The following is a 14,282-nucleotide window of genomic DNA, read 5'->3' on the forward strand; positions in this document are numbered from 1 at the left end:
ATATTTTCCTATAGCTTTAAAAAATGAATAAGCTATTGTCTACAAGTCATATATATAAACTACAATGATCTCTAAGAACCAGTCATACTAGAAAATTACAAAAATCTATCAATTTCAATTTCATTTAAAGTTTTCTCAATAATGAGAACTTAGCACCATATTCCTAAAAGTCATTAAACCTTCCAGTCAGCCTCATATTATAATTCTTTTCAAAGTGGAAATTCTGAAACTTGGGAGGAATTGAAGTGTGAATAATGATGAACTTTTTTTTAGAGTTTTCACTGGATTTTCAGAAAGTCTTACTTATTACTCAGTTACAGCGCTATGAGATGGAAAGTTTGCCAGATGAAATGGCTTTTATTTTCAAAGTTGTGGGAAACAAATATGGCAAAAGAAAATTCTTTTTTAGGTTTGCTTGTAATAGGAGTGAGTAACTAGGGGAAGTTTTCTTTAATTGAGGTAAAGTCAGACTTTGGAATCAAGAACATAAATCCCTTTCCTCCCTTACTAGCTATGTATGTGGCCTTGGGAAAATTATTCAGTATTCTTGAATCTCATTTTCTTTCCTCAGTTTTAAAATCGGGTGGTCATACATACTTTTCTGAGTAATTTTTATATAAGACAAAATGTTTAAAGCACCCAATATGGTTACTGGCACATTGTAGGTGATCAGTGTTATTTCCTTCTTCCTGCGCTCAGAAGGAAATGCGAGTCCCTTCTTCCTTTACTTTTGGTCTCTTACTTATACTGTATCTGTAGGGGCTATAAAAACCAAAATGCACATAATTACTTTTAAGTTTGCATGCAGGGACATTGAATAGAAATGGTGAGGGGACAATCTTGCCTTGTTTCAGATCTGAGGGGCAAACCATCTGGCTTCTCACCATTAAGTATGATGCTAGGTGTAAATTCAGTTTCAATTGGTCTGTCTTCAAGTTTACTGACTCTTTCCTGTCATCTCTATTCTCCTATTGAGTCTATCCAATGTGTTTTCATTTTAGTGATTGTATTTATTGGTTTGAATTTTTCCATTTGGTTCTTTTTATATTTTCTCTTTCCTTCCTGAGGCTTTCCATTTTTGTATCCAGTCTATTTACTGTTGCTTCTTTGAGCATTTTTTTAAAACTGCTTTTAAGTCTTTGTCAGATAATTCTAATATCTGTGTAAATTTTGGGGTTGGTAGATATGGATTATTATTTCCCCCAGGGAAATTAAAATTTTCATGACATCAGCCAGTGTGGTGGTACACTCCTATAATCCCAGTGGCTCAGGAGGCTGAGGCAAGAAGATCCAGAGTTCAAAACCAGCCTCAGCAACTTAGGCCCTAAGCAACTCAGCAAGACCCTGCCTCTAAATAAAATATTTTTTAAAAGGCTGGCAGGTTGGGGTTGTGGCTCAGTGGTAGAGCGCTTGCCTAGCACGTGTGAGGCACTGGTTCACTTCCCAGCACCATATATAAATAAAATGGATAAAATAAAGGTCTGTCAACATCTAAAATATATACATATATTTTTAAAGGGGGCTGGGGATGTGACTCAGTGTGTCTCTGGGTCCAATCCCTGGTACCAAAAAATAAATAAATAAATAAAAAATTTTAAAAAAAACTTTTTCATGACATCAAATGCCAACTGATTTTGGATATTGCATTGTAAGACTTTGGATCTTAATTTAAATCCCATAGAGGCTTTTGGTTTTGTTTGGTGTGATGTGATGTGGTTCCCTGCTGGAGATGGAACCCAGGGCTTTTGTGCATGCTAGGCAAGTGCTCTCACACTGAGCTACACTTCTAGTCCCAAGAATGTTCTTTTGATTTTAGCAGGCACTCAACCTAGTTAGGTCCAGGCAGCACGTTCCAACTTGCTGGAACTGGTTGGTTGCACTTCTGATATAGGTGTTCCTTATCTGAGAATGCTTGGGACCAGAGGTGTTTTTCAGTTTTAGATTACTTTTTTAGGTTTTAGAATATTTGCATTTTATAATAAGATATTCTTAGGATAGTACTCAAGTCTTAACATAAAATTTATATTTCATTTATACCTTATCACATGGTCTGAAGGTAATTTTATACAATATTTTTAGTGTTCCTGTGTTTTAACTATGACCCATCACATGAGGCCAGGTGTTTACCACTTATGGTGTTATATCTACACTCAAAAAGTTCCAGATTTTGGAGGATTTCAGATTTGGGGGTTTGGTATGCTTAACCTGTATTGATTCACTTTTCAATACCATTATAATAATGTCCTATGTATGTACCACCCATTGGTCAGTTCTAGAACTGTGAGGTTGTTTATTCATTGGTTCAGCTCTAAAGTTTTTGGTATGATAATTAGAAGCAGGTCCTTACTTTATAGTTCCAGGATAAACCCAGGAATTCATAAACAAATTCATGGGGTCAATTTTCCAAGCTTCACCCTCCCTGTACTTTCCTCAGTATCTTTTGGTTCCTTGAATTTCTCCAGGAACCTGATATTTTGGTACTCTGATTATTCTGCTTTATCCCATGTTCTCACAATTTTACTTGAATGTGGGATCAAATTGAGAGAGAGTCATAGAGAGGGAGAAGAAGAGTGAGGGGGATAAAAGAGGGGTTATCCCCATCTTCCTATAATCACACACACTTCCACTAAACAGAAAGGAAGATTCCCCTATGGTAAAGGTGTGGCTCTAACAGATTTTTTATTGTTCTGCTGCTGCTGCACTGCCACCATCACCACCACCACTGGATATCCTGGGACCCCTTTACTCTCTCTGAGCATGGGAGTTGCTGTTCATGGTCCTCAAGTGAGAACGAGTACTTTTCCCAGAGTTCTATCTGTACCCTATCATTCATATCTGTGTTTAGGCTGGAGGTGTCAAAAACAAAGGGGAGAGTAAATGCCATGTCAGTTCAACAATACCTTGGATTCTGGCTTTCTGTGATTCATCTGCTATTATTTACTCTTCAGAAACCTCAAACAGCTGCTCCATGTATTCTGTCTAGAGTCTATGGTTTCATTCAAAGGGAGGGACCTGGAACCAGACCCTGAATTTCCTTTTAAAAGGGAGTACTTGTAATATTGCCACTATCCCTTCTGCTTTTCTAACCAAGGACCAGTCTCATAATAAGGTATAATCTGAATCATTGCTACCTTGCATTAAAAAAAAAAAAAAAAAAAAATCGGGCTGGGAAGATAGCTCAGCTGGTAGAGTGCATGCCTCGCAAGCACAAGGCCCTGAGTTTGATCCCCAGTACTGCAAAAAAAAAAAAAAAAAAAAAATCATGCTGGGTACAGTGGTACATGCCTGCAATCTGAGCTATTTGGGAGGCTGGAGGAGGAGATCACAAGTTTGAGACCAGTCTGGGCAACTGAGCGAAACCCTGTCTCAACATAACATAAATAAAAAGGGCTAAGGGTATAGCTCAATGATAGAGTACTTTACAAGCATGCACAAGGCCTTGGGTTTGATCCCCAGTACCACCACCACCCCCAATTTTTTTTAAAAATTTGCTCTCCATTCTTTTAGGATTAAGTGTAGACTACATATTTTATAACTTAAATTCCCCAACTACATATATCTCATATTCCAGCCAACGTAATACTTGCTGATACATAATTATCCTATTACATATGCATATTTTTGTTTATGTATTTCTTTCACTTTATAATAGTTTCTCAGCCTTCCAATTTCTTCCTCTTCAAATTCTACATGTCTTATAAGCTTAGGTATACCACCTTAAAATTTGGATTATCCTCCCTGCTTGTATGTGTTTTCCATAACTGAAGTGTGTGATCTCTTTGTCCTTTCAAAAACTGTTGGTTTTGTTTGTATTTTTTTCATGATATTTATATATGCTTTGTCTTGGAATAATTTTTATGTTTCCAATATATGGCTCACACCAGCTACTGTGCTTCAGAACCAATGAATTCATGTAACATTTGATGCCTACCATATTTTTTTCAGTTGTAAAAGGACATAATACCTTTATTTATTTGTATGTGGTGCTGAGGATCGAACCCAGTGCCTCCCATGTGCTAGGCAAGCGCTCTACCACTGAGCTACAGCTCCAAATTCCACAATATACTTCTTCACTTACTCTCCTATAACAACAACTTGAAATAGTCATTCTGAATCTTCTTCATATGAACATACTTAGGGTAATTAAAATAAGATTATCTTAACTTTTCTGCAATGACTGTGAGTTTCTTAAGTGAGGGAATTTCCCTTTTTCTACTCTCTGATCCCTATCATATAGAAGCTGCTCAATAAACATAGCAATAATATGAACATTTTTTTCTTCTTTTTATAGTACCTTGGCCATGTAGAAGTTGATGAGTCAAGAGGAATGCACATCTGTGAAGATGCTGTAAAAAGATTAAAAGCTGTATGTATTTGATGATTGCCAGTATTGATCTATATGTTGTCAATATTTTCTTACAGTATTGCGCTCAGTAGATGTTAGTGATTCAGTATCCAGTAAGAACAATGCTTCCTAATGCAAAAGATGCGGGCTTACTAAAAGAGAACATCTCATGCTGTGCATCCAAAGGTATAAATTAGAAAGACCAACCTCTTCAATTTAGGTCAAACTTTACCCCAAATGTACTTTTGGTTTATTATAATCCATATGAAATGTGATATAAAATCTGATAGAAGAATAATATTCTTAAAGCAAAATAAAAGTGTTAAAGTTAACATCTTAACCTGTGATAATTGGGTAATATATTTTAAATGTACTATAAGAAACAGCTTTCCAACAGAAAGTAGAAAATAGAAATATCTGTGTTGATGTCTGATAGGCTTCACTTCTGGGATATCTTCTTATTCTCAGTCCTACTCCCCAGTTTTTCTTCTCTACATCCCTCTAACAAAATCTCTTCTGCTACCTTTTACATAAACTTGAGCACACTTGGAATGGAGAGTCCCCTTTCCAGGATAAATGTTTCCTTTGCCTATAATGCCATAGAATACATCCCAGGCACATGCCTGTGTATTTAGTAAAAGGACAGAATGGGTTCAGAGTTCATAAAGGTTCAGTTAAATTGTTAACTTCATATTTTTGATAGGTTTAAGGAATGTTCCATAGATTGTGAAAGCCCTCTTCACAGCCTTCCTTCTTTCCAGTATGTGGCCTTTCCCCACTTGCTGTGAAATCTTTTAGGCGTTACTTCTGCATGCCTTTTCCCCCAAACAGCATTAAATACATGTGCTTTGGGTTTGCTGATATGATGGGCTATCATAAGTGTGGCTACTAATGACTGCTTTTTTTTTTTTTTCCCTCAATTTGCTAAACAACTAAAACTTTTCTGCATATTAATATAGTCTATATTTCCTCTTTATAATGTCTTCATATAAAATACATAAATATATAATATTTAAAAACATCTCAGAGGTAGATTTCATTTTGGAATAAATGTCTGCATTTGTTGTAAAAGGAAAAGAGGAGAAAATAACTGATTGGAGTTAGTATACAAAGAACTATACACTAAATAATAGCCCTAGGGCAGGGGTTGTAGCTCAGTGGTAGAGCACTTGCCTCTTACTCTGGCATGTGTGAGGCACTGAGTTCTATTCTCAGCACCACATAAAAATAAAACCAAGGTCCATCAACAACTAAAAAAAATTAAAAATATGACTTGATAATTGTCAAGAATACTAAAAACAAACTATAAAAAAAAACTATAGGCACAAGAGTACACACATACATCCAAATATTCATACATTCCTGTATGAATCCTTACCTCAGATTCTGGTCATGTACATTCTTAAGTGATTGAAGCCCTTCCTAATCTATCCTCTCCAATTTATCATTAATGTTAAATGGACTTATATTCATGTATTATAATACATGAAACTATAGATTTGCCATGTTATCTGAATATATTCCCCAATTAAATATAGATTCAATTTAATTTTCCATTTTTACCAAAACCTGTATAACACAGAAATAAAAATTCAATTTTCTTATTTACAAAATAATTCTTAATTCATCTAAAAGAATAATAAAGGGGTTGGGAAAGATAGTGGAATGAGACAGACATCATGATTACACAAATGGTGTGAATCTATATTATGTACAACCATAAATGAAAATGAATCAAAATGCAATCTGTAAAAATAAAAAAGAATAACAAAGATGAGTTTAGCTAAGAACATTTTTTAAAATAATACAATCACTTACACTTCTTAAATAATATAACACTATATTACTAATGACTAAAAACTACAAACCAATAAACTAAGTAAAACTGAAACAAATAGTTATTAAAATCTTATAACTTAAATAACTTAAGGTTAAAAAATCACTGTGAAAGGAGCCTTTAGAAAATCTTCTAATGCAGATTATAACTTCATGTTTATTATCTAAGTAATAAAACACTAAAGATGATTTAAGTTTGTCCAGAAGATATTAAGTTATTAATGAGCAGTCAGTCCTCTTAGCTGTTTAGTTTTATGGGTGCTTTTGGGTTTGTTTTTCATTTTTGTGGTGTTTGGGATCAAACCCAGGACTTTGTGCATGCCAAGCAAGGGCTCTACCACCAAGCTATACTCCAACCCAACTATCTAGTTTTGGTGTTTTAACTCCTTTTAATTAGAAACAACTCTGTTATATAGGCAGTATATGTTTATTGTATAAAATACAGATGAACCTAAAATGCTTAAATAAAACAAATCTGTAATTCCAAATATAGCCAGTATTTAGACATCCAGTTTTTTTGTTTTTTAAAATTTTATATATATATATAAAATTATATATATATATAAAAATATATATATATAAAATTATATATATATAAGTATATATATATATTTTTTAGGTGTTGATGGACGTTTATTTTATTCATTTATTTATACATGGTGCTGAGAATTGAACCCAGTGCCTCATACATTCTAGGCAAGTACTCTACCACTGAGCCACAACCCCAGCCCATAACCAACCAGTTTCAAAACTTTTTTTTTTAATTATTTTTTAAAGTACTGGAGACTGAACCTGGGAGCACTGTACCACTGAGCTACATTCTCAGCCCTTTTTATTTTGAGATAGGGCTCACTGAGTTGCCTGAACCAGCCTCAAACTTGCAGATGCTCCTACCTCACCCTCTCAGATTCCTGAGTGAGATTTCAGGCTCACAGGATTACAGGTTTGTGCCATTGTGCCACCTAAAACTAATTTTTTAGTTGAGTGTATTTTTTTGTTACCTTTTTAATTTTCTTAAACCAAAAAGATTATCAACTGCCTGCATGTTTATTTGAGGCATTGGTTTATTTAGATACAATTTAGTGAGTTTATGGTCACTAAAAATAGGAACTCAATTGCCATTTTAAAAATTACATGTATGTCTAGAATAGTTTGACACATAGTATCTACTCAAAAAATATTTCTGTAATGAATATACATAAACAATCCTCAGTATGTGGTAAAATTGAATCTTTTAATAATCATTATAATCTCATTTTATGTTGAATATTTTAAAGTTTAAAGTTAAAACATCATTTTGCATATCCCTAAAGATCCTTATTTCTCTGTGGTCTTTCATGACTAAAACGAAGTTTTATATATACTGATGATGGCTCTTCAGGATGTACTTGAACTTTCAAACTTCAAGGGAAAATTGACCACTTCTGAACTTCCATCAGGAAGTTATTTTGGGGGAAAAAAAAAAAAAAAGAAAAAGAAAAGTTATTTTAGGGCTAGGGATGAAACAGTGGTAGAGTACTTGCCTAGCATGTTCAAGGCCCTAGGTTCTATCCCCAACACAGCAAAAAACATAAATTAAAATAAAATTTATTTAAAAATTGCTAGTCAAACCCTATCCAGGAGATTTGGAGCAACTGTATATAGTTTTGAATTGGCAAACTTGTATTTTTTAAAACAAGATTGAATTTTTTGGATAATTGAGGTAAACTTTCTATTTATTATACTCAATGAAAATTCCCCTTCCTATAAGTAATCTTTTTAGTACTATACTAAGAACCTTGCAGAAAGTCAGAGGTCTTCAGTATGTTCTTCTCAGATCATACTAGTGCACACATATTCATGATTTTTGTAGTGTTTTCATATGTTTACTATATAGCAGTATCTAGATGCCTTTTTCCCCTATGACCACACATTCTTCTAACAAACATCCAATGGAAACCTACAACCTGCTTTGCCCGATCCTTATGTTGTGCCAAATGCTATCTCTCTAGAGTTTTTCTGTTCACTTTTTTAAAAAAATAAATCATAAAGCTTCCTTAGTTTCAAATAAATGAAAATAAAATGTCTTTATAATTAGTTTGAATGTCAAAGTTTTAGAACTTAAAGAATTATGTAGCTCACATAACAAGTAGCAAAACAGACATCTTAAACCTATCAAGTGACTGATCTTCAAATTAAAAATTTAACATTTTCTAATTTTTTTTTAATTTTGGGAGAATTGAAGGAGAAGATAATTTGCAACTGTAATTATATGTGTGGGTTTTTCCCCCAAAGTAGTCCCTTACGATTTAAAATTATTTCAACTTCAGTGGGAAGTCATCTAATATTTGATATTCTTAAATGAAAAAATTCCATTGTTAAACAAGATAGTTTTAAAAATATGCTCCTTGGAGGATAGATAAATTTAAAATATATTATACTTTCTATGCATAAAGTTAGTTATTTTCAACTCATTTACTCTGTGACATAATTTTACTAATTAGTTACTATAGAACTTAGGTTATATAGAATTAATAAAAGAAATGGTTTTGCCCATTTTTGTGGCTTTCATGTATAATCAGTTACAGGGTGAGGAGTATTGACATTTATCAGTCAGTTTTATAAATACTGTGTCAGGCCTTTGATTATCTTTTTTCACTCTGGTCTAATATGCCCTTCATTTTAAAAGGTCATTTCTTTCCATTGGCTCTTAAATGTCTCTTCCTGTCTGTCTGGATTTTAGACTAGTTTCATTATACTACCAGTTTCTAATATGTTGGTTTTTTTATTCACTATTTGATATATTTGTTTTAATATATGTTCTTGTTTTAGCAGGTAAAAGAATCATAACTTAATTGTTTTTAAAAAAGAACATTAATATTATTCTCTAATAACTTTTTATGCATTTTGCACGTCATCTTTGTTCATTAACATCTGGGGTCTTTTACAAGAAATATAAAACATCATGCTTAACAAGAGACTTTTCTAGGAACTAAATTAAATATTAACAAATCTCCTTCCCTTACCTCCCCACCCCTCAAAACTGGTGAATCTTTTAACTTTGGCTGCATCCTTGAAAACTGATGGTTACTCATAGTCTAACAAAACTAGAGTCACCAAATTTGGCAGCAGAAATAATTTTAGTTTTACTGTGATAACTGCCCTAATTATATTATTTTACCAGCACAAGTTCAAAATATTTTATAGAAATATTTGACGCTGTTTATGACTTTCAAAAGTTAGAAGAAAAACAACCTTTATAGTGTTTGAGAGCATTGAATGAGTTTATAAATTGTCTTATACTAGACATTTCTCCAGTAATAAAAATTGACAATTATAAAAAGTAAAGACTTCAAGTATAGTTCAACCCCAGTAAAGTTAAGCTGGGTTGAGTGAATTAGAACTCATCTGCTATGCACAAATTCTTCAGAATTTAATTAGTGGCCAGTTTTCATAAATGGTGCTTTAAAATTGGTGATAAAACCATAGATAGCTATGCCTCTTTTATCCAGATAGTTTCATAATTGTATACTTATAAATATCAATGAAAGTTCATTTCAAAACAACAACATTTAGAAGGAAACAAAACACTTCCTTAAATTTTGTCTGTGGCAGACTCGGTTAGTTTCTCGGATATGTTTTCTCAGTTTTAATGCAAACATTAGCTTTGTGTTCTTTATAGAAGACTTTATTTTTTATCTGGAATAGAATACATCCTTTATTTCCCCATTTATGTTATGGAATCAATCAACATACATATACAGATTAATACTAGTACATAATAAGTAAATGAAAGCCAGTGATTAAGCTCCCCTTAAGTAGAATGGAGGCTTCTCTAGGTGACTTCTTAAACTTAGTAAGAAAATGTATGACAAGACCATTGGTGCATACTCATACTTTAATTTTATGTGTTGCTTTCTTTTTTTTTCCTTCAGTCCTCAGAATCAAACCCAGGGCCTCACACATACTAGGCAAGCTCTCTTCATTGAATTACATCTCCAGCCTCTACAGTGCCTTCGGTTTTTTTGGGTTTTTTTTAGGTTGTTGATAGACCTTTATTTTACTCATTTATTTATATGTGGTGCTGAGAATCAAACCCAGTGCCTCACACATGCTAGGCAAGTGCTCTACCACTGACCCACAAACCCAGCCCCAACAGTGCTTTTATAAATCTCCTATGTATATATGTGCAGCCTCAGGGCCAGGCAGGCATGGGCCCTCTTTTTATACACTATTCAGTATATGCCATATATATATATATATATATATATATATTTATCTCGGCCAAGAATATAGTTGACCCACTACAAATGCACTGCCAGCCCTGTAGTAATTTTTTTGTGATTATGTGGTTTCATATTTAATTGGTGACCTCTACATAGTTGGCCATAGTTAACCACTTATTTTACTTCTTAAGAAACGGGATCTTACTATGTTTTCCAACCTAGTCCTGAACTTCTGGGTTCAAGTGATCCTCCTGCCTAAGCCTCCCAAGTAGCTGGCACTACAGACACACTTCAGTGCACCTGGCTGCCACTGATTTTAAATTGAAAAATGTATATGGAACACAATCTTGTATTTATAACTCACTATTATGGATTTAAAATGCAAAACTCATACCAAACCAGTATGACCTAATCTTTTTCTCTGCTGCCAAATTTGGATAATCTCTGTTTAAAAAGTAAATAGAGATTGCTAAATTAACTAGTTGCTCTGCATGAATACAGGTTCTCATTTCTTCTCTTTTTGTGGGTTCTTAGGCCATACAGTGTGTTTCCCTGCATTTTCATGCACCCTTCCTTTTCCCCTGTCACTCCTGGTATGGATAACTCTTTAAAATTTTGACTCTATTCCTTTCTCCCACTTTGCCCTTTTCCCTACTCTTTATGTGCTTATTGATGTAAAACCCTAGGACATTTAGCCCGTACAATAATAGCAATCGACTTGTCCCCCTGTTCCTCCAGGAAAGGAAGTTCTTCAAAGGCTTCTTTGGAAAAGTAAGTTTGATGCCACATTCATGCTTGCTTTATAAGGAGTTACACCCCTAGTATAGCACTGACATATTAAAAGAAGTACAGCTTTGCTTTCTCATAAAATCTGTATATGGGAATTAATGAATTAGATAGTTCCTGTTGATCTGTGGTATTTCCTGTGCCTTTTGATACTAAATCTGGTGATTTCTAGGGAAGTTCAAGAAATGAATCAAGTAAATTAAAAAATTATCTCTTAAGCACTAGGTATTAAAATAAATTTCATTTGATCTTGTAAAACTGTTTATACTAGATATTAGTCACATTTTTAACAGGCAGATTTTATGTAGTGCCTAATATTAACAAAGAAAGGGGAAGAAATATTAAGTGAAAATTTAAGGTACCCCATATGTTGCATTTGACACTATTATTTTTTTTCAATCTAAATTAATTTTCAAATTACTAAGTAAAAGTACATAAATTTATATTTAGGGATTCTGTTTTTTTTTTTTTTTTTTTTTTTTTTTTTTGCGGTGCTAGGGATTGAACCCAGGGCTTAGTGCTTGAAAGGCAAGCACTCTACCAACTGAGCTATCTCCCCAGCCCCTCTGCTTTGATTTTTAATATGGGTTGCTAATGTAAGAAAATCTGACAGGGCAGCAGTGGTGCACATCTCTAATCCCAGCAACTCAGGAGACTGAGGCAGGAGGATCTCAAGTTTGAGGCCAGCTTCAACAACTTAGCTTAGTGAGAGTCTGTCTCAAAAAATGAAAAGGGCTGAGGATGTAGCTTAGTGGTAGAGTGCCCCTGAATTCAATCCCCACTATTGCCCTCCAAAAAACAAAAATTAGTCTTAATTATTCATCTACCAAATGTTTGTCATGTGGAATGTTATAAATGTAGGTGTTTTCCTAGTAATGATTGTTTAATGTTCAGATCAAGAATACAGGGCTGATTATGTAGCTTAGTTGTATTGTTCTTACAAAGTATGTATAAGGCCCTGGGTACTACAAAACAAAACAAAAAGAATACTTAGGGTGGCAATGTACAAATAGGTAAATATATTTTTAACATTTTTTTTATCTTAAGTGTATCATTGTTTAAAGTTTTTTAAAAATGTTTTATTATGGTACTGGGGATTGAACCGAGGAGCATTCTCCCTACTCTGAGCTATATTCCCAGATATTATTCAGTGGTAGAGAGCTTGCATAGCATACATGAGACTGTGGGTTTGATGATCCCCGACACTGCATATGTGTGTATGTGTGTGTGTGTTTGATGGTTTAATATATAGGATTCATATCTATAAAGACTCCTGTAGACATTTATAGCATTATAAATTGGTATTATACCTATTACAAAATTTTATAATTGTTAAGGAAAATTTTTGTGAAATATTTATTCTTTCCTGAGTAGAATTTTTTAAAGCAATTCCACATCATCACAATTATCATACGATTTCTGTTATCTTCCTAGTGATCTGTTTTGTCTGTTGTAGTTAAAATAGCCTTGTCTAGGTAATAGAAAATATTGCTGTATAGAAAAGCAATGTTAATAGTACATATTTTTAAAGATTATAGCATAGTATTAGGGAATAAAGTTAGCCCTCATTTCAAAATAATTCCCAAGATGGACAGTCATTGCTTTATATAAGGGGGTATGGTGCACCTACTATGTGACTGAACTGAGTCACATTGTTCTTGTTGTTTGCACTGCATTTTTGCCACATGATGAATTTATGTATGTAAGAGAAAATTATGAATCATCTCATTTAATCATTTAACCCTAAAATTAATGTTCTGTTGTAGAATGAGAAAACGGAGGTTTATAGAGATCAAGTTACCTGCCTAAATTCACAGATCCAATGAACAGTAGAAGCTCAAATTTGAAACCAGATAATCTGACTTCAGAACCTCTTAAACCACTATGCTATACAGTTACTCTGTTTTCATATTATTTACAAGGAAATTTAAAAGATATCAGTAAATGAAGAGCTTCCTAGAAACTCACTGTTACTTTCCAACTTTCTTTCTTTCTTTCTTTCTTTATTTTTTAATTGATAATCATAAATTTACATAGGGCAATATTGTTTGATTCATTCTGTTATTTTTTCCTTCCCCCCCACCCCTCTTTTCCCTCTGTACAGTCCTTCCTTTCTCCATTCTTACCACCCTCCTTATCCCTAACCCTAAACCTAACCAACTTTCTTTTTAAAGAGAAATAATTTAACTTTGAATTTTATCTTTAGTCAATTTACCTTTTTATTAAAGCTTTAAAAAATCATCTTGGCAACTCTGGTCTCCCACACTCCTATTGTTTGAATGTGTATTTTCCTTTTATAATAAATCTCTTGTTCTACCATTCTTTGAAAAAATAATTATCTTTTTCAATGGTTCAAACTAACATTTTTAAAATTTGGATATATTTAAATCCTACTAGTGAGATTGACTTTCACAAAATTTCCTTAAAAGATGCTAAGTGGTCCCATAATGGCATCCATGAACAAATGTGACTATCAATTCTTATGTTATTAGGGGGAAATTTATTATGTCAGGGAAGTTTTATTCTAGCATACAGTTTCAAAAATTATAAGTCAAAGGTTTCATTCAGAGAAGTGGAAAAAAAGCATTAGTTGTTCATACTTTTATCAGGAATGTGTTTTTGTTACTGTTTTAGGGGACAAGTTTTTGGGTTTTATTTTGTTTTCTTTCAGTGCGGGGGATAGAACACAGGACCACATGCATGCTAGGCAAGATTCTTCTCTCTGAGCTACACTCCCAGCTCAGGAATAAGCTTTCCCCCTCCCTAATTTTTTTATTGGTGCATATTAGTGGAATTTGTTGTTACATGTGCACAATGTAATTTGGTCAAATTCATTTCCCAACTACAAATATGCTTATAAATGAAAAAGTTTAATTTGGAGGATTTAAATCTGCCATGATTCAGTTCACCCCCATCGTAGTCTACAAGAACTAGGCTGGTGAAGAGACTTGATTTGTTGAGTGTGCTAGATCAATGGCAGTTTGAGGAAAGCCAAAAATGAAGAATCTTCATAGAATACAATATATGCTAGAGTTTGTATCCAGTACAGTTCCTCATAAATTTTGATACTTTGTCTTTGAATCTGTATGGTTTGATGGTCCAGGATAAAC

General features: G+C 33.4%; 1 protein-coding gene across 22 annotated transcripts in view; it reads left to right on the top strand.

Moving 5' to 3' along the window:
• NUMB (NUMB endocytic adaptor protein) overlaps window positions 1–14,282 on the top strand; it is a 167,296-nt gene that overhangs the window by 127,270 nt on the left and 25,744 nt on the right. For 20 of the 22 annotated variants that reach the window (XM_079129778.1, XM_079129781.1, XM_079129779.1 and 17 more), the window contains 2 exons: window positions 4,292–4,366; window positions 11,125–11,157. In XM_079129778.1, coding sequence (XP_078985904.1) covers window positions 4,292–4,366; window positions 11,125–11,157 — 108 coding nt within the window. The remainder of the gene's footprint in view (window positions 1–4,291; window positions 4,367–11,124; window positions 11,158–14,282) is intronic. The other 2 variants (XM_079129772.1, XM_079129777.1) reach the window with 1 other exon arrangement.

Source organism: Sciurus vulgaris, assembly GCF_902686455.1.
Source record: "Sciurus vulgaris genome assembly, chromosome: 2".
In the NCBI taxonomy this organism is placed as follows: Eukaryota; Metazoa; Chordata; class Mammalia; order Rodentia; family Sciuridae; genus Sciurus; species Sciurus vulgaris.